Source organism: Orcinus orca, chromosome 1 (assembly GCF_937001465.1).
Source record: "Orcinus orca chromosome 1, mOrcOrc1.1, whole genome shotgun sequence".
Classification (NCBI taxonomy): Eukaryota; Metazoa; Chordata; class Mammalia; order Artiodactyla; family Delphinidae; genus Orcinus; species Orcinus orca.
This window is the reverse complement of record NC_064559.1, coordinates 104,857,561-104,878,147: the sequence shown is the minus strand read 5'-3', so window position 1 is coordinate 104,878,147 and position 20,587 is coordinate 104,857,561. Positions and strand designations below refer to the sequence as shown.

Here is a 20,587-nt window from a genome sequence, read left to right as displayed (position 1 = left end):
TGATTTAAAGGATCTAAGTATTAAGCATCAATAGGTGTTGTTATCACAAAAAGAGAAGCAATTAGCCATTATGTCCCCTGATATGAAAATATATATATGTGTGTGTGTATATATATATGGCACTAGCTATGAAGTAGTCTTGGCAGGGAGTGGAAAAGTGAACCTAAATCTAATCAAGCCTCTGATCCAACTACTAATTTACAGGAAATACAGAGACAGAAGGTCATGATAAACTACACCAAGAAGTAATTGGCAAAATCTGAATTGGGAAAACTCTACAGGGAAAACAACCCAGTTTCTTCAACAAAGAAATTACAAGAAATAAAGAGATGGATGGGAAACATACATTAGAGTTAAAAGGCATCAACCAACCACTATGTGTAGATTTATTTGGCTTCAGGTTCAGATAAAGTACTTTTAAAACATATAGATTAGATTAGATAGGGAGATTAAAATTAAAAATTTGAGCACTAACTAGATATTTGATAAATTAAGGAACTATTGTTAATTATTTTAGACATGATTTGGTACTACGGTCCTTATCTTTTAGAGACACATAAGGAAATTTTTATGGATTAAATAATATGGTGCCTGGGATCTGCTTCAAAATGACACAGGATAGATGGCCTTGAGTTGATAACTGGTTTGAGTTGATAATTGTTGAAGTTGGATAAGGGGTACATTGGCATCTGTTTGTGTATATGTTTTAATTTCTCAATTATCAAGAATTAAAAATATGTTTTTTTTAAAAGCTGCTATTTACAATCCCTGCACAAATATCTTAGAGTGATTTTCTAGGGGGTTTTGTTTTGTATTCATATATGAAAAGAGAATTTTGATAGTTATTGTGAAATTACCCACTAAAAAGTTTGCACCAAATTCTTCTCTCACTACTAGTGTATGAGAATACCTCATTTCTCTAGCCCAACCAGCTCTGGGTATTGGCAAACCTTTGCATTTGGCCAATTATGAATCTCACAGTCCCCCTCAGAACCTCATGGTCCTCTCAGAGCATGATGGTGGCTGGCATCAGCCTGGATGGCCTGATGAAGCCATTTCCACATTAAGGGAAGCCACTGAAATGAATGGACACTCTTTCGAGGGTCAAGGTGTCATCCGCAGTAGAGGTTGCTTGAACGGGTACAGATGTTTCCACAGTCACGCTGGCCCAGAAGCTAATCGGGTTCTTTAAAGTCCGTTTCCATATGTCTGGGCCAATCCCTCAAGGTCTGGCTCTACCTGCCTACCTCCTCACCCTCTAAATACTACCCATACTAAATTTCTTGCAGTTCCTCCTACCTCCCTGAGCTTGCTGTCTTTCACTCTCCTTCAAGTCCTTCTTCAGAGACGCCTTCCTTAGCCCCATCAGTGTTAAGTTAGGCCTCCCTCCATTACACTCTCTGTATCTGTACTTCTCCCAACTTAACACATGTCACATTTTATTATAGTCACTTGTATAATATCTATCTTCCCTTCTAGCCACTAAAAGTCCAGGAAGGCAGAAGCCATTCTGTTCCGTTTAACCTTAAACCAGATTGCCTGCTATCTAACAGATACTCAATAAATCACTGAATGAAAGAATGACTTAATTATATCATACCTAACAATGCTCAGGAGTCAGAGTGGTCCTAGAGAGCCTTTCTTACAGAACTTAATAATATTAATAGATACTTAATAATTATTTATTAAATTAGCAGATACAGATTTTCAATCACCCATATTAAATGAATGATTAAACCTAGTCTCCCGAGCCACAGGGACGGTCTTCCAGTTAAGGGTCAGTGTCTGAAACCTGAACAGAGCTGCCCCTCAGGCTTCCTCCCTGTGCCACAACCACTGATTAGCCATATTGTGAGCTATGTTAGCCTCCCTTTTAAAGGAGCGGAGTTCCCCAGACCATGCTGTGAGACCAAATATGGTATAAGAACTGCTGATAGTTTTACATTTTTTACTCTCATGTTTTTCTTTTGAAGGCCAAACTGAGTCAGAGAGGTAGGCCACCGTCTGTGCTTTAGACGACTACTCTGGCCATAGGACATAAAATGGATTAGAGACGTTCTGAGCCTCGGAGAACAAAAGTGAAACCCTAATACTTTCTTCCACTTGAATAAGTATCTGTGTATATGGCTCATCCACCATCTGAGTTCCTTCCCCATTGAAGGCAGAAAGTTTATTGTGCTCGTCTGTGGAACCAACACGACACAAAGTTGGAGTGCATTAAAAAGTGGAGAGGGGCTTCCCTGGTGGCGCAGTGGTTGAGAGTCCGCCTGCCAATGCAGGGGACACGGGTTCGTGCCCCGGTCCGGGAAGATCCCACGTGCCGCGGAGCGGCTGGGCCCGTGAGCCATGGCCGCTGGGCCTGCGCGTCCGGAGCCTGTGCTCCACAACGGGAGGGGCCACGGCGGTGAGAGGACCGCGTACGCAAAAAAAAAAAAAAAAAAAGTGGAGGAAGGGGACTTCCCTGGCGGTCCAGTGGTTAAGACTCCACGCTTCCACTGCAGGGGGTGTGGGTTCAATCCCTGGTCGGGGAACTAAAATCTCTCATGCCATGTGGGCGCAGCCAAAAAAAAAGAAAAAAAAAACTGGAGGAAGGACTGGGAATAACACAACTATCGATCAACAAGTAACTGAATTACCAGTTGCGGCTATACAATGGTATACTACTCAGCAATAAAAAGGAATGAACTACTGATACATGCACCGAAATATATACGAATCTCAAAACAATTTTGCTGAGTGAAAGAAGCCAGATACAAATGATACATTGTATGATACAAACTATCTATAATGACATAAAAGCAAACCAGTGGTTGCTTGAGGGCAAGGATGGGGCCAAAGGAGGACATTGGTGAAGGGAGCAGGGGGGAAGAATTATAAAGGGGCACTAGGGAACCCTTTTTTGGGGGGGTGGATGGATATGTCCATTATTTTTATTGTACTCATGTTCTCATAGGTATATATGTATGTCAAACTTAAAGTATACTTTAAACATGTACAGTTTATTGTATGCCAATTATACTTCAGTAAAGTTTTTTTTGTTTTTGTTTGTTTGTTCAAAGAAGAGATGAGGGTGGTAGAGAAATTAGTTGAGAGGTGTCATTTGAGGTGGAAGATTATGGCCTTGGCTTGAAAGAAAGCTCTGGTCAGGCCAGAAAGAAGGGGCAGTCCAGTCTAGCCCTGAGAAAGAGCAAACGGGTTTAGGGGAAGGTGACTAGACCATGTTAACTAGAGCAGAAATCCTGTATAGCAGTAGGAGATAGAGCTGTGGAAGAAGGAAGAGGCAGATTATGGAGGGCCTTGAATATCAAGCTTTTTAAAAGTGTGCATTGGGTTGTAGTTCCACCATTTACTTCCTAAACAATCCTGGACAAGTTATTTAACTTTTCTGAAATTCAATCTCCTTTACCTATAAAATAAGGATGAAACCCATCTTAAGTGGTGGCTGTGAAGATTAAATGAGGCAATGCTTGTCAACCACTTAGCAGAGGACAAGGTAAATATTTATGTGCTCAAGAAGTAGAAGCAATTATTATTATAACAAGTATTGTTATTAACTCCAACTTAAGCAAATGTATACAGATGTTTGAGAAGGAGAAAGATCAAAGAGGTTCTTTAGGAGGATAAACCTCACCATCATTAATCACCTCCCCTCCAGAGTTAAAATACCAAACTCTAACACCTCCTTCCCCTTTCTCACTCTGTAACTTCCCAGTAAACAGTGGAGGAGCCCACGGTCAGTAACCAAAGCTCTCTCACGTTAGTAAAAGTATTTCAGCTGGTGAGCCCTACAACTATGGGGACAAATAAAACTGAGCTGAACTATGGTTTCTGGAATGGGGAATGAGAGCACCCCACCCAAGACTTTCAGCCACCACCATAGACTTATATCCAAGGTGCATGCTAAAAAAAAAAGCAGGCGGTATTTCTTTATATTTTAATTTTAAAGCATAAATATTTCCCCCAAAATCCAGGTTTTCGGAGAGGGATCTTACTTTCTCAGGTCCGTTAAACATTGAACCAAGAGTTTATTCTCTGGAGAGTTTCCGAGAAGCCGCCTTTCTGTGCCTCAGTTTCCTCATCTGTAAAATGGGACATAATAATGGTAACTATTTCATAAGGTTCTTGTGAGGATTAAATGAGTCATTATGTGTAAAGGACCTAGAACGTCATCTGGCATACAGTGAGTACTCTGCAGGTGTTATAAACTTTCTTAAGGACTTTATTTCTTCTACCTTGTTTATAGTGCTTCTTGTTTGTGGTGATTTTTGTTTGGTTTTGTGGTCATGTATTTTCCAATTACTGAGCATTAACAGTGTCCTCATAACAGGCTATTTCAGCCCCCGTGCACTTCTGGAGTAGAAGTAAGTTTGGCTGATGGTTTATAAATATTCATCTTCCAAGTCAGAGGCACTCAGCTTTTCCACAGACCCAGTAGTGGTTGTATCTGTTCATTTCATTTAGTTAAAAACTAAATTGCAGATACAATAATCCAGCCAAGCTTTTAAATTAACTGGTAACTTTATTAATAACAATAGCATCTACACACATCTGAAAACACACATGTAAGAAACATAAGATTTATTCAGTCTCTGATAATGTCTGGAGCCCATTTGGATTCATGAAACCCCTGCAGTTAACTCCAGGATCCCTTATCCAAAAGCAGAGTTGAATAACTCATCAGACCATCAGTGTCTTTATCAGAAAAATCAAGGCTTGGACAGAAAGATTCAACATTCTGTAATTACATGAAGTAAAACTAAAATACAATTGTCCTCGCATCTGAGGATACAAAGGTGGACAAGGTTAGCTGCATGACCAGTGGACCAATCACTTCGCTTCTCTCAATCTCGTTTTTAAAGGGATATTAATCTTGTCTATTGTATAGGGTCTCCTGAAAAGCAAATGAGATGGTGAACATAAATTAAAAGCTCATCTCCGTGAGGAACAAAGGATCGGGATGGAAGGATGTCATAAATAGAGAAAGGAAAAGGATTTCCAGTGACCAATGTTTTGAATTTAATGAAAATCCAAGAGATTAGGCCAAACTGAGAAGTATAAAGGAGGGACAAAACTGCCACCTCCCCCTTAAAGCAAAAAAAAAGAAAAAAAGAAAAAAATCTTAAAGTCCTCCTCCCAGCTGTTGCCCTGAGGTGACCACGGACAGACTTGGGGGAGGAGCTCCAAAAACATTTCCATTTTCATCACGTCTTCACATACATCTAATGAAAATGAACCGCACCCATCCATCCACGGAAGCGATTAAAAAAGGAGTGGGACAGAAAAATTAATTAAACAAATATTAACTCAATAAGTACTGAAGTGTCCACTGTGTGCCCAGTACTGGTTGGCACTGACGATATAGAGGAAAACCAGACCAGCAAAGTTTCTGTTAAGGGCTTGAGGAGAAAGACCGTAAACAAGAATATAAACGAACAAAACAATTTCAGACCGCTGCTAGGAGGAAGATAAAATAGAGTGAGGGCCCAGGACAGGCAGGAAGAAGAGGCGCAAACTCCTGAGTGGATGACTTGGGAAGGTTTCTGAGAGGTGACGTTTGAGCCCAGACTAAAATGACTAGTGCCTTACAGTTACTTGAGGCCGAAACATTCCAAGATAAGAGAATTAAATGCAAAAATGATCCACCAACCAAAAAATAACAGGGATTTCAAAGCACCAAAGTGAGCGGTGGAAACCAGAATCTATGAATTCTGGAGCGGCGCGAGATTTTGAATATTCATGTCGTCCAATCAGGGAAAGGCTGAGACCAGGCAGCGCGGGTTCCGTCCTAAATACCCCGAACTACTGGTATCCACAGGAGGTCACGTCGCAGGGCGTAACTGGTGACTGGGCACCCAAGCAGCCGCCAAACTCTCGGGAGAATTCTTCAGGGCTGTGATGCAGTGTTCGCAGGACTCGGGCTTACTTACATCCTGGGGTCCTTTCTTAAATGAGGATGGCCGAAATCACTCACTTCGTTTTAGAACACCGATGAAACGTACCTAACAGAGCCACCAGGACACAACAGTCTACAAGCAGAGGGTGGGAAGGAGCAGTCTCAGAATCCTAATTTAGAACTGACTGACTCATAAGAAAACGAAGCAGCACAGTGAGGGGTTAAGACTCGGCCTAGATTCAAAAGCAATACCAGTCACGCGCCAAGAACCTCAAGTCATAAGGGCCTAAAAAGCTACGTGTGCCATTTGCCATTACTTTCATCCAACTACTGCAACTTACTTTGTGAGAAGAGACTGAGGGAAAACAAGTGAACAAAGCTCTTCTCTGGTGATAAGGTGGGTGGCTCTGAAAAGAGCCTTTGGAAAGTCAAGCGGCCCGGCGACTTTTGCGAGCGCCGCGTCCCGGCAGGGACTCACTTGGAGCTGGTGTACTTGGTGACCGCCTTGGTGCCCTCGGACACGGCGTGCTTGGCCAGCTCGCCGGGCAGCAGCAGGCGCACGGCTGTCTGGATCTCCCGGGAGGTGATGGTCGAGCGCTTGTTGTAATGCGCCAGGCGCGACGCTTCGCCCGCGATGCGCTCAAAGATGTCGTTGACGAACGAGTTCATGATGCCCATGGCCTTGGACGAGATGCCGGTATCCGGGTGCACCTGTTTCAGCACTTTGTACACGTAGATGGAATAGCTCTCCTTGCGACTGCGCTTGCGCTTTTTGCCGTCCTTTTTCTGAGCTTTGGTGACAGCTTTCTTCGAGCCCTTCTTGGGCGCGGGAGCGGATTTTGCCGGTTCAGGCATTGTAGAATACAACACCCGTTAGCAAGGAAAAGTGGCATGAGAATGGGCGGGCCTGATCCTTTTATAACCACCGTATGCAAATCAAGGCTCCAAAAGTCTTACGTTTCCATTGGGCCATGTAGAGACCTTGCGTTATCAGTAATAGCTACGTAACAACACCGACTCTTGACCTTATTGGCCATTTCTGGAGCCAATTTAGGACCAATGAAAATTTCGTTCCTGACCCCACCCCTAGGAAAGCTTATAAAAGCTTTCCAGTTGCTGATCTTTGAATCCTGTTTGTTGCGAGAATCTGAGCTCTAGGCCTTGTAGCATTATTTTCAGTTATGTCTGGCCGCGGAAAGCAAGGAGGCAAGGCCCGCGCCAAGGCCAAGTCGCGCTCGTCCCGCGCAGGTCTGCAGTTCCCGGTGGGGCGAGTGCACCGTCTGCTACGCAAAGGCAACTACGCCGAGCGGGTGGGGGCCGGCGCGCCTGTCTACATGGCGGCAGTCCTCGAGTACCTGACCGCCGAAATCCTGGAGCTGGCGGGCAACGCGGCCCGAGACAACAAGAAGACGCGCATCATCCCTCGTCACCTGCAGCTGGCCATCCGCAACGACGAGGAACTGAACAAGCTATTGGGCAAAGTCACCATCGCCCAGGGTGGTGTTTTGCCCAACATCCAGGCCGTTCTATTACCAAAGAAAACTGAAAGCCACAAAGCCAAAAGCAAATAAATCCAGACAAAGTGAACCAAAGACCAAAGGCTCTTTTTAGAGCCACCCAAGTTTTCAAAAAAAGAGCTAATGCGCTGTTTCGTGATCAGCCCTTCATTTGACACTTTAGTGGCTCTTAAAAGAGCCTTTGGGGTGAGTGGGGTTGGTGTCAAGCCTCCTAATTACTTATTCTTGCCAGGCTTGTGACTCTCCGTTTTCTTGGGCAACAAGACTGCCTGGATATTGGGCAAGACGCCGCCCTGGGCAATTGTGACACCCCCGAGTAACTTGTTGAGCTCTTCATCATTTCTCACGGCTAGTTGCAAATGGCGAGGGATGATGCGCGTCTTCTTATTGTCTCGGGCCGCGTTGCCGGCCAGCTCCAGGATTTCCGCTGTCAGGTACTCCAGCACAGCCGCCAGGTACACCGGCGCGCCAGCCCCCACTCGCTCGGCGTAGTTGCCTTTGCGCAGCAGGCGGTGCACTCGCCCCACGGGGAACTGAAGGCCTGCGCGGGACGAGCGCGACTTGGCCTTGGCCCGAGCTTTGCCTCCCTGCTTTCCGCGTCCTGACATTACGGCTAAAAATGCAGTTACAGCTTCTTTTTCAAAGAGAAGAATGTGGCAAGGATAACCAATTTGATGTAATTTATAAGAGCTACCGGGAGGGGTGAAGCGAAGTGGTTTGATTGGCTAAAAGCTGAGTCCGATCGAACAGCCAATAGGAAAGCGAAAAGCAGACTCTTCGTTTGCATCTTGTACTACGAGGAAATGACGGCCTTGGTAAGTACCTACCAATCGCTGTGAACCACATTAAAGCCCCTTATTTGCATGCCAGGATTTTTAAAGCGAAGGTTTTCAAACAACACGCTGTTTTGTTTTTTATTGAGTGGCAGTTTTTTTCCAACTTAAGAGTGGTAGGTTTTTTTTCACCAAGGGAAATCCCAAGAAGGACCCAAAAGGACTGCAGAGAGCCTCTGGCAGATGTAGAGTTACTCCCACTCAAGGGTACCGAATTCTGAAGCTGATTACCCCCTTGAGCCCTAAATTACCCTCCAAGTCCCTCCCTTTGTGGCTCGTCAAAGCTAAACTTCTTAAAGAATATAGTACTACTAAGGCCTCCCCCTTTCAATTTACTCGTTGCCTGCAGTGTGGCTTAGCCCCATGCCACCCGCCACTGCTCCTCGGACTCCAGTTTGACCGAGGCTAGCATAGAATTAGTCATCCTCCTCTTTACCTCCCGGCGGCGTCCAAAACCGCCTTGAACCTGAAGGCGGCTTTCCCTTGGCTTTCAAAATGTCGCCCTTCGTCTTTCCTCATCCTGCTTCTGTTCCTTTGCCCTTTTTTTTTACCTATTTATTTATTTAATTTTATTTCTCCCCACCCCCACCCCTCAACTCTGGCAACACCAAATTCCTCTGCCCGTCTTTAAATCCCGGTGTCCAGCTGGGCTCTGCCTCCCTACTCGCCCCTCCCCCACACTCCTCCATTCTTCGCTCTCCCCGAAGAGTCTTACCCAACTCCATGCTTTCAACTAACACCTAAATTTGTTTCAGAAGCTCAGACCCATATACGTGACTGCTGACTGGATACTTCAACCTGTTTGTCCCAATAACTCGACCTATCCAAAAGCAAACTCATCCAAACACCTCCCCCCCCCGCCCTTTGCTCTCTTTACCTGAATGGCACCAACAATATTCCAGGTACCTAAGCCAGAATCCACTGTTCCCTGCATCTCAACAGCATATCCAGTGTTACTTATTTAACTTCAGCCTTTTCCTCCATGATCCTCTTGTTTGCCTCTCTTAGACTTCAGCAACAGCCCCTAGAGACTCGTTTGTGTAATCCTCCACCTACCGTCCATAGAAATTTGTCCTGAAAGTTCCATTTCTTTCTCCTCAGCTTCCCATCCCTGGGAGTTCTACATCCCCACCCCATTTTCACCCTTTCCTGAATATCCCATAAAGCTGAAACCGCTGAAATGCGTCTGGGGGCTCCGAGGAGCTTCAGTTCTTTATGTCTCAGCGCAGAAAGAATTCAGCGAGAGGCAAAGTGACAGATAAGTGACTTATTAGAATAGGACACTTGTGAGACTTGAGACTTCCCAAGTGGCTGGGTGAGAGGGTGCCGTGCTCCTAGAACTTAGTGGGCTAGTTTTATAATCAAAGGAAAAGTGGGGAGGGGGAAAAGACCACCTTCTTCCTCATTCTTGAGTAGACGTCAAACTTCCAGCATTAGCTCCTCCTCCACGTGGCGGGGAGAGGGGGAGGGAGGCTCTTGTCCCTACTTGGTCAAGTCGGGACTGTCATGGTGCAATGGAAATGAGCCAAAAGGCGCTCATTTTCTAAAAATGGTAAATGATCTCAGGTTTCAGTATAATGTCACCCTTTCCTTATATTTTTTTTGTTTTTAGTGTGTGGAGAGAAGCATGCCCTTGGAATCAGCTTACTGAGCTCACTGGGCAGGATGTGGGTCTCATGCCACCATTGTTTTATTGTTTTGGGGCATGTCTCATGCTTCTGTTGCATAGTTTTGTTGCTACGCAGGCCTGCCTGATTGAGTGATCATTAACTTAGAGTGGTCTCCCATACCTTTTTCTTTACTTACAATCCCCAGTGGGATTAACTATTTAATTACCTACTTTGTCCCTTCACTATGTCCCTATCAAAGACAGGAGGTAGAATGCTATAGAGAAAAGAATAGACTTAAATTTTTTTCCCTGAGCTCTTTTCTAGTGTTCCTCTTTTATCCTCACCTTTGTTCCACTGACATTTATTGAGTACATGCTACCTATCAGGCAGTGGGTATACAGATAATTGAGACTAGTACAAAGAGGTCTGTAATGAGATGCCTCTAGAAAATGGAGGACATCTGGTGAACTCTGTAAGTTAAAATTAGTTAACATCAGCTATCTGTAGAGCTTACCCCTGGTAAGATGCTGGTATAGATTTGTGAAACACCCAAGTACAGTCAAAAGTAATGGGAGTGTTTCCTCAATAGTAGGATGCAACTGAAGATAATTCTAGCCAAACTGATTATAGTATTTCAGAAGATGCACGTGTTAATAGAAAGATATGGGCCACATACCATCTAAATGGGGCAATTACAGTAGGAATGTGTTGTGCTTCTCTAACACTTAAGAGTATGTGTCTGCTAGACACAAAGGTTTAGGCTGTTATAGAAGGTTCCCTGGTGAAAGCATCAGCTTGTTCTCATAGTCTGGGTGAAATGTTTCTGAAGACTATCCAACCCTCTTAGCTCAGGTTCTGCTCTCAATTAACAACTTTCCAAGTATTCTACTTTAGGATAAAAATATGAGACTGAAAAGGGGAGAACCAGTATGGGAAGATATATCTATCACTAGAAGTTAATTAATTTGAATTCTGACCTATTCATCAATTGCTTGTGTATTTTGTTAGTGTAACTCTCTCCCCAAGAAGCCAATCAGCTCTGGAAGTTCTAATAGTGTCAATTTTTCAGCCCTACAGAGCACAGAACAAAATACAGTAGTAGGGACCCCATGACAACTCTGGTACCCTTTGAGGCCCTGCTCGAGGGGCCAGCTGACCTCCTGATTTCTTTTTTACTTCTATCACAGTGACCCTGTGCTGTTAGGAAGGGTAAAGGGAAAAGAGATTATATTAAACCCTTATTAAGAGATAAGCCCTATGTTAGGGGCTACCTATGAAGTAGATATACAGTTGTACCTCGGTACCAGGACCCCCAGTGGATACTAAAATCCAAGGATGTTCAAGTCCCTTATATAAAATGGTGTAGTATTTGTGTATAATCTAAGCACATCCTCCCAGATGAAGTATCTCTAGATTACTTTTAATACCTAATACAATGTAAATGTTATGTAAATAGTTGTAAATACAATGTAAAACTATGTAAATAGTTGCTAGGGCAGGGCAAATTCAAGTTTTGCTTTTTGGGGACTTTCCAGATTTTTTTTAGAATATTTTCCATCTACGGTTGATTGAATCCTCAGATTCAGAACCCATGGATACTGAAGGATGACTGTAATTGTTTCACAGATAAGGAAACCAAGGCTCAGAGACGTTTAAGCACTTGCTGAAGGTCACACAGCCACTTACAAAGACATGATTAGAACCAAGGTCTGCCTGACTCAAAGACTGTGCTCATCATCCCTCCAAGCACACTACTTCACTAACTAGATTATGGGTTTCATGAAGTCACTTAACTTACCCAACCTCGCTTCCTGCCTCTGTTACAGAGAGAGGGAGAGCTGGAGAGCAGGAGAGTTAGAGAGTGAGAGTGAGAGAGCATGAGAGAAGAATGGAATTAGACTTAATACTTTAAATTCCATCTAGCTATAAAACCTTATTAGATAAGTCCAGATAGGCCAATATCCTACAAATTTTATCAAGCTCAGTTACTATCTATTGCTCCCCAGACCTCCCTTCCCAGCATTCTTACCAGAGCTATTAAAATATATAACAGAGCAGGCCATTTGTAAAAGTCATACACCATCACAAACAGGCTGGATCTTATCTCCTTTAACACCTCTGGGATTTTTAACCAAAAGCAGCTGAGTTCCTAACCAGGCAATCTAGTTAATCAAACATTTAGGGCATTCTGGGTCCATTCTATCATTCCAACCACACTTCTCTCCCTTCCCCTTTTCTTCCACCTTTCCTCAACTCCACCCCCAGCCCCCTCCGTACTGAGCTTCACATCATTCATAAGAGGAGCAAGGCCTTTCCACAGCTCCCTGCCATTGCACATAACGTTGCCCTTGGCTAGAATGCTTTCAGCCTCCTCTGGACCTGCAAAATCCTCCTCATCCTTCCAGTTTCCACCCAGATATCACCTCCTCTTTCATGAAGCTTCCCTACTGTCACACACACAGCCTCAGTGTACCTACATCTCTTTGTTCATATCCTGCTGATAGCATTTAAGCACTCTGCCCTGTGTTTTGACCTTGGTCTCACTTCCTTTCTGTGACCACTTCAAGGGACAGACCATGTCTTCTTCACCTTTAAATCAGGAGTCCTTTATTCCTTCTACCTGGCTCTTAGTAGGGTAATTAAATGTTTTTTGCACAAACAAATAAAACTATACTCTTAGAGAATTAGCATCTTCTTCTCTAAAATATTTCTCTTTAGTCAACAAACCACTCTCCAAATGCTAGCTAGCTATCAACAGTAGACTGTGGTAGCCAGAGTGACAGAAAATACAACAGAAGCTCATCAATTAAATAAAAATCATATACCCTACCATAATAGAGTTGTTAGAATAAATGAGAATTAAATATAAAGAACCTAGTACAGAGGTGGAACCTGAGATGCCCAAATGCTGGATTAGGAGGCAGAATAGCTTAATGGTTAAGAGCTCAAATTCTGCAGCCTGACTCTCTGGGTTTGTTTACCAGATCTGTGACCATAGGTACATTACTTACCTAACCTCTAAGGGTCTCTGCTTCCTCAATGGTAAAGCGAGAGTAGTAACAGTAGCTACTTCATGGACTTGTTGCAAGAATTAAAAGAGTTTATAAATGTAAAACATTTAGCATAGTACCTGTCACCAACAAAGCAGGGGATCTCAAAAATTTGAACAAATTTGCCATTTCAGAAATAAACATTGAGTTTATCCTATGACCACTCCTGGATATACACCAAACAGAAAACAATGTTTACATCCAACGAAAAGCACGTACAAGGATGTAGTATATTCATATACTGCAATACCACACAATGAAAATGAACAAATCACTGCCCCACACACAGATGAATCTCACAGACAATGTTGAGCAAAAGACAAACACAAATGTATTCATACTATGTGATTCTATTTATAAGAAGTTCAAAAACAGGCAAAACTAATCTATGGTGCTAGAGGTTAGAATAATGATTAACTGTGGCAGGGTGGTATTGACTTCCCTGGGAGCCTTCCGAGGTGCTAGAAATTTTCTGTATCTTGATATAGTGTATTCCCATGTAAAATTAAGCTGTGCGCTTAAAAAGTGTGCATTTCTTATGTGTAAATTATACATCAGTAGGGACAAATCAATTTTTTTTTTTTTTTTTTTTTTTTTTTGCAGTACGTGGGCCTCTCACTGTTGTGGCCTCTCCCGTTGCGGAGCACAGGCTCCGGACAGACGCGCAGGCTCAGCGGCCATGGCTCATGGGCCCAGCCGCTCCGCAGCATGTGGGATCTTCCTGGACCGAGGCACGAACCCGTGTCCCCTGCATCGGCAGGCGGACTCTCAACCCACTGCACCACCAAGGAAGCCCCCAAATTAATTTTTTAATGAACAAATACTGAAGTAATCATCATAGGAAAAAGATGAATACTTTGTTGGGCATCTTACTCCTCACATTACACATTAGTGTTTATTAGTTTTCGTTTTGTTTTCTTTAATTACACGAGGCGGCCACCATAATGTCTCAGTGCTTAAAGCCTCTAAGACTCTTAATCTGTCCATGACAAAGCTTCACTAAGTAGTACATATTGTCATGACTATGTTTTTATTAGAAACAAAGACACTAAACTTGCCCTAGGGAGCTTGCAACTTACAAAGCTTTCATTTATTTTTGCAACAGGAATAATAATGTCGGCCCTCTCTATTCACATACTAGCTCACTATCCATTCGGTACATTTTACCGAACACCCAAGTATGCCAACAGTGAGCCTGGCATAACACATGCAGTGAATACATTGCCTCTGGCCAGATCTCTCTTTCCACATGATTGGTTTCCTCTAGTCATTCAAATCTCTGTTTAAATGTCCCCTCCACAGCAAGGCCTTCTCTGACCACAGCCTCCCACCATTCCCCACCACTGTCACTGGATTAGCAAATTACAAGGCCCTCACCTAAAACAAGTCCTTCTTAGAGAGTCCATCTCTTTAACAGCACTCGAATTGATTTACTTTTCTCTAGCCTGTCTCCTGCTTTCACTCAGATTATCTTGCACCAGACTACTGCCAAAGGCTTTTCTCCTCTTCTCCCTGCTTCCGCTCTTCCCATTCCCTTAATATATTCCTCATACACTAGCCACAGTGATCTTCTAATAGAAAATCTGATTCTTTTCTCACTTTATTCTTTTTCCCAGGTCATTTCACTCCCCTCACCCACTTCCCCGCCTTCCCCCCCCCCACGATCTCATTTCGTCTTCAGCGAGACTCTTGCCTCACATGCGCTTCTCAGATGCTAAAACTAGTAGACAAAAGCTTAATGAAAAACAGAATAGTACATCGACTCAAAGTATCTCCTACAACTACAAAGGGAAAAAGGAAAATTTTACAATTGAGAAACCTGAGAGATACCACCTTAATCAATTAATCAGAATTATCATTAACAATGAGACAAATTGAATTATATGCCCCCTATATGCTTCAGTGAAAGGATTCAATATCACTTCTGCAGTTTTCCTGCCAAAAATGTATATCCTAAATCTGAATCAGAGTGAAGCATTCGACAAACCCAAGTTGAGGGATATTTAACAAAATAAACGGTCTGTACTCCTCAAAAATGTCAAAGTCGTGAAAGACAAAAAGACAAATGAACTATTCCAGATTAATGGAGACCAAAGAGACATAACAACTGAATACAGCATGTGATCCTAGATTGGATACTGGCCCAGAATTTTTTTTTTTCATTTTATATAAAGGACATTATGGGACAACTGGCAAATTTTGCATAAGATCTGTACATTATAGTACTGAATTTGACAATTACATTGTGGTTATGTGAGAAAACGTCTTTTTTTTTTTTTTTTTTTTTTTACTAAATACATATTAGCAAATATATATTAGTCAGAGCTCTTCAGAGAAATAGAACAATAGGATATATATGGAGAGGGCAAGAGCAAACGAGAGAGAGAGAGAGAGAGAGAGAGAGAGAGAAAGAGAGAGAGATTTATTATAAGGAATTGGCTCACATGACAATGGATGCTGACAAGTCCCGAGATCTGCAGGGTGAGTCAGCAAGCTGGAAACACAGGAGAGCTGATGGTGTAATTCCAGTCCAAGTCTGAAGGCTTGAGATCCAAGAGAAGCAATGCTGTAGTTCCAGTCAAAGACTAACAGGCTGGAGACCCAGAAAGAGCCAGTGTTTCAGTTCAAGTCTGAAGGCAGGAAAGAAGCCAATGTCCCAGTTCAAAGGCAGTCAGGCGGGAAAGAACTCTCTTTTTCCAGGAGGGTTAGCCTTTTTGTTTTATTCAGGCCTTCAACTGATTGGATGAGACCCAGCCACAATAGGGAGGGCAATCTGCTTTACTCGGTCTACCAATTTTAATGTTAATCTCATCAAAAACACCCTTACAGAAACACCCAGAATAATGTTTGACCAAATATATGGGCACCCTGTGGCCCAGTCAAGTTGACACATAAAATTAACCATCACAGGTAGTTAGAGGTAAATGGACTTATGTCTGAAACTTACTCTCAAATGAGTCAGAAAAATAATTATATATGTGTAGTTAGATACATAAAAAGAAACAAACCAAACATGATAACATGTCAATATTTGGATAATCTGGGTATCAGGGTGAGGGGTATACAAGAATTATTTGTACTATTTTTGTATTTCTATAACTCTGAAAGCACTTAAGAAAAAGTTAAAAATAAAATACACACACATAGAACCATACATCCAACATGACATCTGTTCTTCGATATCATAAAGACACTTCAGGATCAAGTCCAAAACAGAATTGGGCACCTAGTCTTTCCCTTCCCCACCCTTCCAAACCTGTGCTTCTTCCAATATTCTGTATCTTAGGGAACAAATGCCATCCATCCAGATGCACAAACCTGATAGTTATCCTTCATGCTTTCCCTCCCGTAACTAGCCCATTACCACATCCTGTGGGTTTTACCCTCCCAATGTATATCTTACAGCCACAATTTATTTCCATCTTCACCTGCATGACCACCAGCGTGGTCCAAGTCATCATCATCCCTCACCTAGACTGCTACACTAACCTCCCAACTGGTCTCCCTGCTTGCACTCTTACCTCCTCTACAGTTCTCCATACTGCAGCCAGGGATCTTTGCAAAATAAAAATTTAAAGATGGCTAAATTCAATGCATGATCCTTGATTGGCTTTCGAAAAATAAAAAATTATAAAGGCAGTAATGAGACACCTGGGGAAATTTGAATGTCAACTATATATTAATAACAGTATTGAACAAATATTAAACGTCTTAGGCGTGGTAATAGTATTACGCTTATGTAGGAAAATATCCTTGTCTTAGGAGATACACGTTTAAGTATATAGCAGTGAAATGTAAAGATTTTCGCAACTCTCAAATGGTTCAGCAAAAATGATAACAATATTTTTATTATATACACACATTCAAAGAGAGATTAGGGCTTCCCTGGTGGCGCAGTGGTTGAGAGTCCACCTGCCGGGGACTCACATGACATGGGTTCGTGCCCCGGTCCGGGAAGATCCCACGTGCCGCGGAGCGGCTGGGCCCATGAGCCATGGCCGCTGAGCCTGTGCGTCTGGGGCCTGTGCTCTGCAACGGGAGAGGCCACAACAGTGAGAGGCCCGCGTACCGGAAAAAAAAAAAAAGGGAGATAAAAAGCAAATCTGGTAAAATGTTGTCAGTAAATATAGGTGAAGAATAAATGGGGTGCTCATTGTACTAACCTTGCAATTGACATTATGTTAAATTTTTTGAGTGTGATAGGGTATTGTAGTTATTTAAGAGAATATCCTTCTTCTTAGGAGATACATACTGGAGTACCTAAGGGTGAAATGTCATGCTGTCTGCAACTTATTTTCAAAAAAAGTATAGAAATACATTTTTAAAGTATATAAGTATACATAAAGTACTTAAACATAAAAGTATATATGTATAAGTATATAATATATATAAATGTAAAAAACAGTGAAAGGTAGAGGATGCTGTTTTGCGCTGTTCAACTTTTCTGCAGATTTGAAATTTTTCAAAATTAAAAGTTGGGGAAATACATATATGGAGAAATCGATAAAATATTAGAATACAAAATAAAATACTGGTTGAATTGATGAGTTACATATCATCTTGGAAAAATCTCATCCTGTTATATCCCCACTGAAAACCTTCCCTAGCTTCCTACTGCTCCTAGGATAAAAACAAAACTGCCTAACGAGGCCTTCTCCCCACAGGCCTATACATTCGCTCAGCTTCCCATCACCATCATCTCTGCCCCGTGGGCTCCAACTATATCTAACTACACCCAAAGGAACCACTCCCCCAAAGTTCTCTCTCCTCCTGGCCTTTGTGCGTGCAGCTACCACACTAGGAGGGGCTGAGAAAGGGATTTTTGTGCCTCTTGTAAACTGTTTCCTTAAGTTTTCTCTTCTCCCCCCAAGTCTGGACGACATGCCTCCTTAGCATCCTGCTCTTAGTCCCATCACAGCCCTTAGCACACAGTATTGCAACTGTCCACTCACTGGTCCATCTTCTCCAGTGTTCTGTAAACTGCCTGAGGACAGGGCCTGTCTTACCTCCCCAGCCTCCAGGACTGGTCTGGCACACAATAATTATGTATTCAATAAATGAAATGGACTTCCATTTTCTTGTATGTAAAATAAAGGTGTTGGGCTAGATAATCTACAAGATGTATTGTCAATAAAATGAATCGAATAATCTCAATATCAATTGCACAGAAGTTCCCGTTTTCTTTACAGTTCCTCAGGTTCAGAGCCTCCCACGACCTCACGAGTCGGGGGAAGTAGAGACTACAGTTCCCGAGAACCCTCAGGACACCACGTGGTGGCGGCCCGGTCTATCGCGTAGCGAGGACTCCATTTCCCAGCGTGCCTCAGGACGCGAAGTCTACGTTTCGCCAGGAACTTCAGGAGTCCGGCCCTGAATGGGAGCTGCGGTAGCGAAGACTGAGTGCAAGGTAGAAGGGGCCCAGCCTGGGGTTCAGAGGGGACACAGGGACATTGGCTCAACCAAAAGCCCGGAGTTGCACATACCCTACTCTTGCAACCTCCAGCTCATTCTTAGCGAATCCCCTTAGTAAGGAACGTGCCTCGCGCGCGGGCTCTCTCTAATCCACCGCCTCCCTTCAGCGGCTCGCGGCTGGAGGCCAGATTCCCCCACGTCACACAGAGGAAAGAGGCGGTGCCTCGCGTCTCACTGTCGCGTCTAGGCGGGCTCCCAGTGTGGACGTTGGCCGGGGGGCGGGGGCTGGGGTGGCTGAGAGACTGGTCTCTCACCAAGAGCGAGGCCCTGACCCTCACTGCTCCCGTCCTTGTCTCTGCCGTAGCTGATGCTGAGTGGGCAGCTGGTCGGAAGCCTGTTCTCCATGGCTGGCCGCGTCTGTGTGTCCCGGGGCAGCGCCAGATCAGGGGCCATCGGTCCCGTCGAGGCCGCCATTCGCACAAAGTTGGAGCAGGCGCTGAACCCCGAGGTCCTGGAGCTGCGTAATGAGAGCGGCGGCCACGCGGTCCCACCAGGCAGTGAAACCCATTTCCGCGTGGCCGTGGTGAGCTCTCGTTTCGAGGGACTGAGCCCCCTGCAACGGCATCGGCTGGTCCACGCGGCGCTGTCAGAAGAACTGGCTGGGCCGGTCCACGCCCTGGCCATACAAGCGCGGACCCCCGCCCAGTGGAGGGAGAACCCTCAACTGGACACGAGCCCCCCCTGCCTGGGCGGGAGCAAGAAAACTCGAGGAACTCCCTGAACCCTGAGAGAGAGGGAGGACCGGGATCGAAACGGGTTGGGTGAGAATAAACTACTGGGACCTTCTTCCCTTCAATACAGTCTGGTATTTGTAAGAGTTGAGGACCTGGGCCCCATTCAACCGGCATATACAGGTTCTCCGGAGACAGCAATTCATTTCACATCAAGGTCAACCTAAGGAAAGCAGACAATCACTCACTACTGCTCTTGCCCTGGACTATTAAGGAAAAGCTGCCCAGTTGTTTCGTGTTAAATTGTGACTTAAGGAACCACCAGACCTTATGAGTTGCAAGTAATCCTGTGCATTAAAAGAGAAATTATCATATGAGGTGAATTGCTGTGTTGTTAAAGGCCTGTTGAACCAGTGCTACAGATGTTCTTGGGAGAAGAAAGATACTTGAGGCCTAGCATAGTCAGGAAGGGCTTCATTAAACCAGAAAGGAAAGGAAAGTTGTTGCAGGCAGGGGGAAGAACCCAAGCAAAGGCGTAGAAGCTGGACTGGGCAGAGAGTTATTGGACAAGACAGCAGTTACAGACACATTTGAACTTCAGACTTGGGGAATGTTTGGCTTTCTATCAACCTGTCCATTTCCAAAAGGATTTACATTTGTTCGTGAGAAAAAAAAACTTTAAAAAAAAAAAACCACTAAAGCAGTGAAAAGATTATAATCTGGGAAGTAAGTATAGAAGGGGGAGAAAACTTTACATAGCCCTTTTTCTTATGAGCCTTCCAAATGTCATAATTCTGAGGGAAGCTCAGGTAATGTCTAGATAAGCAGCTTTCTGATGATCTCAATATGGAGATGGAACTTAGACAGTAAAGAGAAAGCTTGGTTAACAGGTATCAACTGTTTCTGGCTAAAGAGTTTAGACTGCATCTGGTTGGGCAGTAGGGAGTCATTGAAGGGTGTTGAGGAAAGGATGCCAAAGAGCATTTTGGGGCAGATTGATCTGGCAGTGATGTGTAAGTGGGTTGGCATAGGAAATAGGAGGCACAGAGATTAACCAATGGTGCAGGCAGAACCCTGACCTAGAGGTCAGCTGTTGAAATGGAAAGGAAGGAGTTGATTTCAGAGCGACCATTTTTAAAAAGTCAGAAAACGGCTTGATTAGAACAGAAATGGACTAGAGTGAGAGGAGCGTCAATGGTAAACCTCAGGCAGTACTTTTCAGATTTCCTCACAGATAAAAATTCCCACGGGAGCTTGTTTAAAATGTGGATTCTAGGTCAACTCTCTTCCAAAAAAAGATTCTGATTCCACAAGTCAGGAATGGAATCTGGAATCTACATTTTTAAAAAACACACAAGGATTTGGAGGAAAGTTGGTTCTATTCTCAAGAAATATTACTCCAAGTTTTTGTTTATTTGTATTCATTTTTGGAGTTCTTAGATTTTTTAAATGTTTTTGTAAATATTATTTTATTATGGCAAAAACTCTTGAGATCTGTCCTCTTAACAATTTTTTTTAAGTGTACAATCAATACATTATCA

General features: G+C 43.5%; 4 protein-coding genes across 6 annotated transcripts; 2 read left to right on the top strand and 2 right to left on the bottom strand.

Annotated features, from left to right (window-relative positions):
* Positions 1-4,499: 4,499 nt before the first annotated feature.
* LOC101282701 (histone H2B type 2-E) lies at positions 4,500-6,803 on the bottom strand. Its single transcript, XM_012538829.3, has one exon. The coding sequence runs from the start codon at positions 6,746-6,748 to the stop codon at positions 6,368-6,370; it is 381 nt and encodes a 126-aa protein (XP_012394283.1). The 5' UTR covers positions 6,749-6,803; the 3' UTR covers positions 4,500-6,367.
* Positions 6,804-6,927: 124 nt separating this feature from the next.
* Positions 6,928-7,485, top strand: LOC101282952 (histone H2A type 2-C). Its single transcript, XM_004285125.4, has one exon. The coding sequence runs from the start codon at positions 7,075-7,077 to the stop codon at positions 7,462-7,464; it is 390 nt and encodes a 129-aa protein (XP_004285173.1). The 5' UTR covers positions 6,928-7,074; the 3' UTR covers positions 7,465-7,485.
* A 126-nt stretch (positions 7,486-7,611) lies between these two features.
* On the bottom strand, positions 7,612-8,021 carry LOC101283201 (histone H2A type 2-B). Its single transcript, XM_004285126.4, has one exon. The coding sequence runs from the start codon at positions 8,016-8,018 to the stop codon at positions 7,626-7,628; it is 393 nt and encodes a 130-aa protein (XP_004285174.1). The 5' UTR covers positions 8,019-8,021; the 3' UTR covers positions 7,612-7,625.
* Positions 8,022-8,079: 58 nt separating this feature from the next.
* Positions 8,080-19,171, top strand: BOLA1 (bolA family member 1). 3 transcript variants are annotated; one of them, XM_033415492.2, is made up of 4 exons: positions 8,080-8,225; positions 8,999-9,145; positions 18,101-18,310; positions 18,680-19,171. In XM_033415492.2, exons 3-4 carry the CDS (start codon positions 18,278-18,280, stop codon positions 19,094-19,096), a joined length of 450 nt encoding a protein of 149 aa, XP_033271383.1. In that variant the 5' UTR covers positions 8,080-8,225; positions 8,999-9,145; positions 18,101-18,277; the 3' UTR covers positions 19,097-19,171. The 3 variants fall into 3 exon arrangements, with proteins under 3 accessions (XP_033271383.1, XP_033271382.1, XP_004285175.1); XM_033415491.2 differs by having other exon boundaries at positions 8,082-8,225; positions 9,002-9,145; XM_004285127.4 differs by lacking the exon at positions 8,999-9,145 and having other exon boundaries at positions 8,087-8,225.
* The last annotated feature ends 1,416 nt before the right edge of the window (positions 19,172-20,587 follow it).

Bases quoted from the DNA above. Each gene is read 5' to 3' on its own strand.
- LOC101283201 (XM_004285126.4), bottom strand. From the start codon at position 8,018: ATGTCAGGACGCGGAAAGCAGGGAGGCAAAGCTCGGGCCAAGGCCAAG.
- LOC101282701 (XM_012538829.3), bottom strand. From the start codon at position 6,748: ATGCCTGAACCGGCAAAATCCGCTCCCGCGCCCAAGAAGGGCTCGAAG.
- BOLA1 (XM_033415492.2), top strand. From the start codon at position 18,278: ATGGGAGCTGCGGTAGCGAAGACTGAGTGCAAG. The intron at 18,311-18,679 runs GTAGAAGGGGCC...TCTCTGCCGTAG, and splicing joins TAGCGAAGACTGAGTGCAAG to CTGATGCTGAGTGGGCAGCT.
- LOC101282952 (XM_004285125.4), top strand. From the start codon at position 7,075: ATGTCTGGCCGCGGAAAGCAAGGAGGCAAGGCCCGCGCCAAGGCCAAG.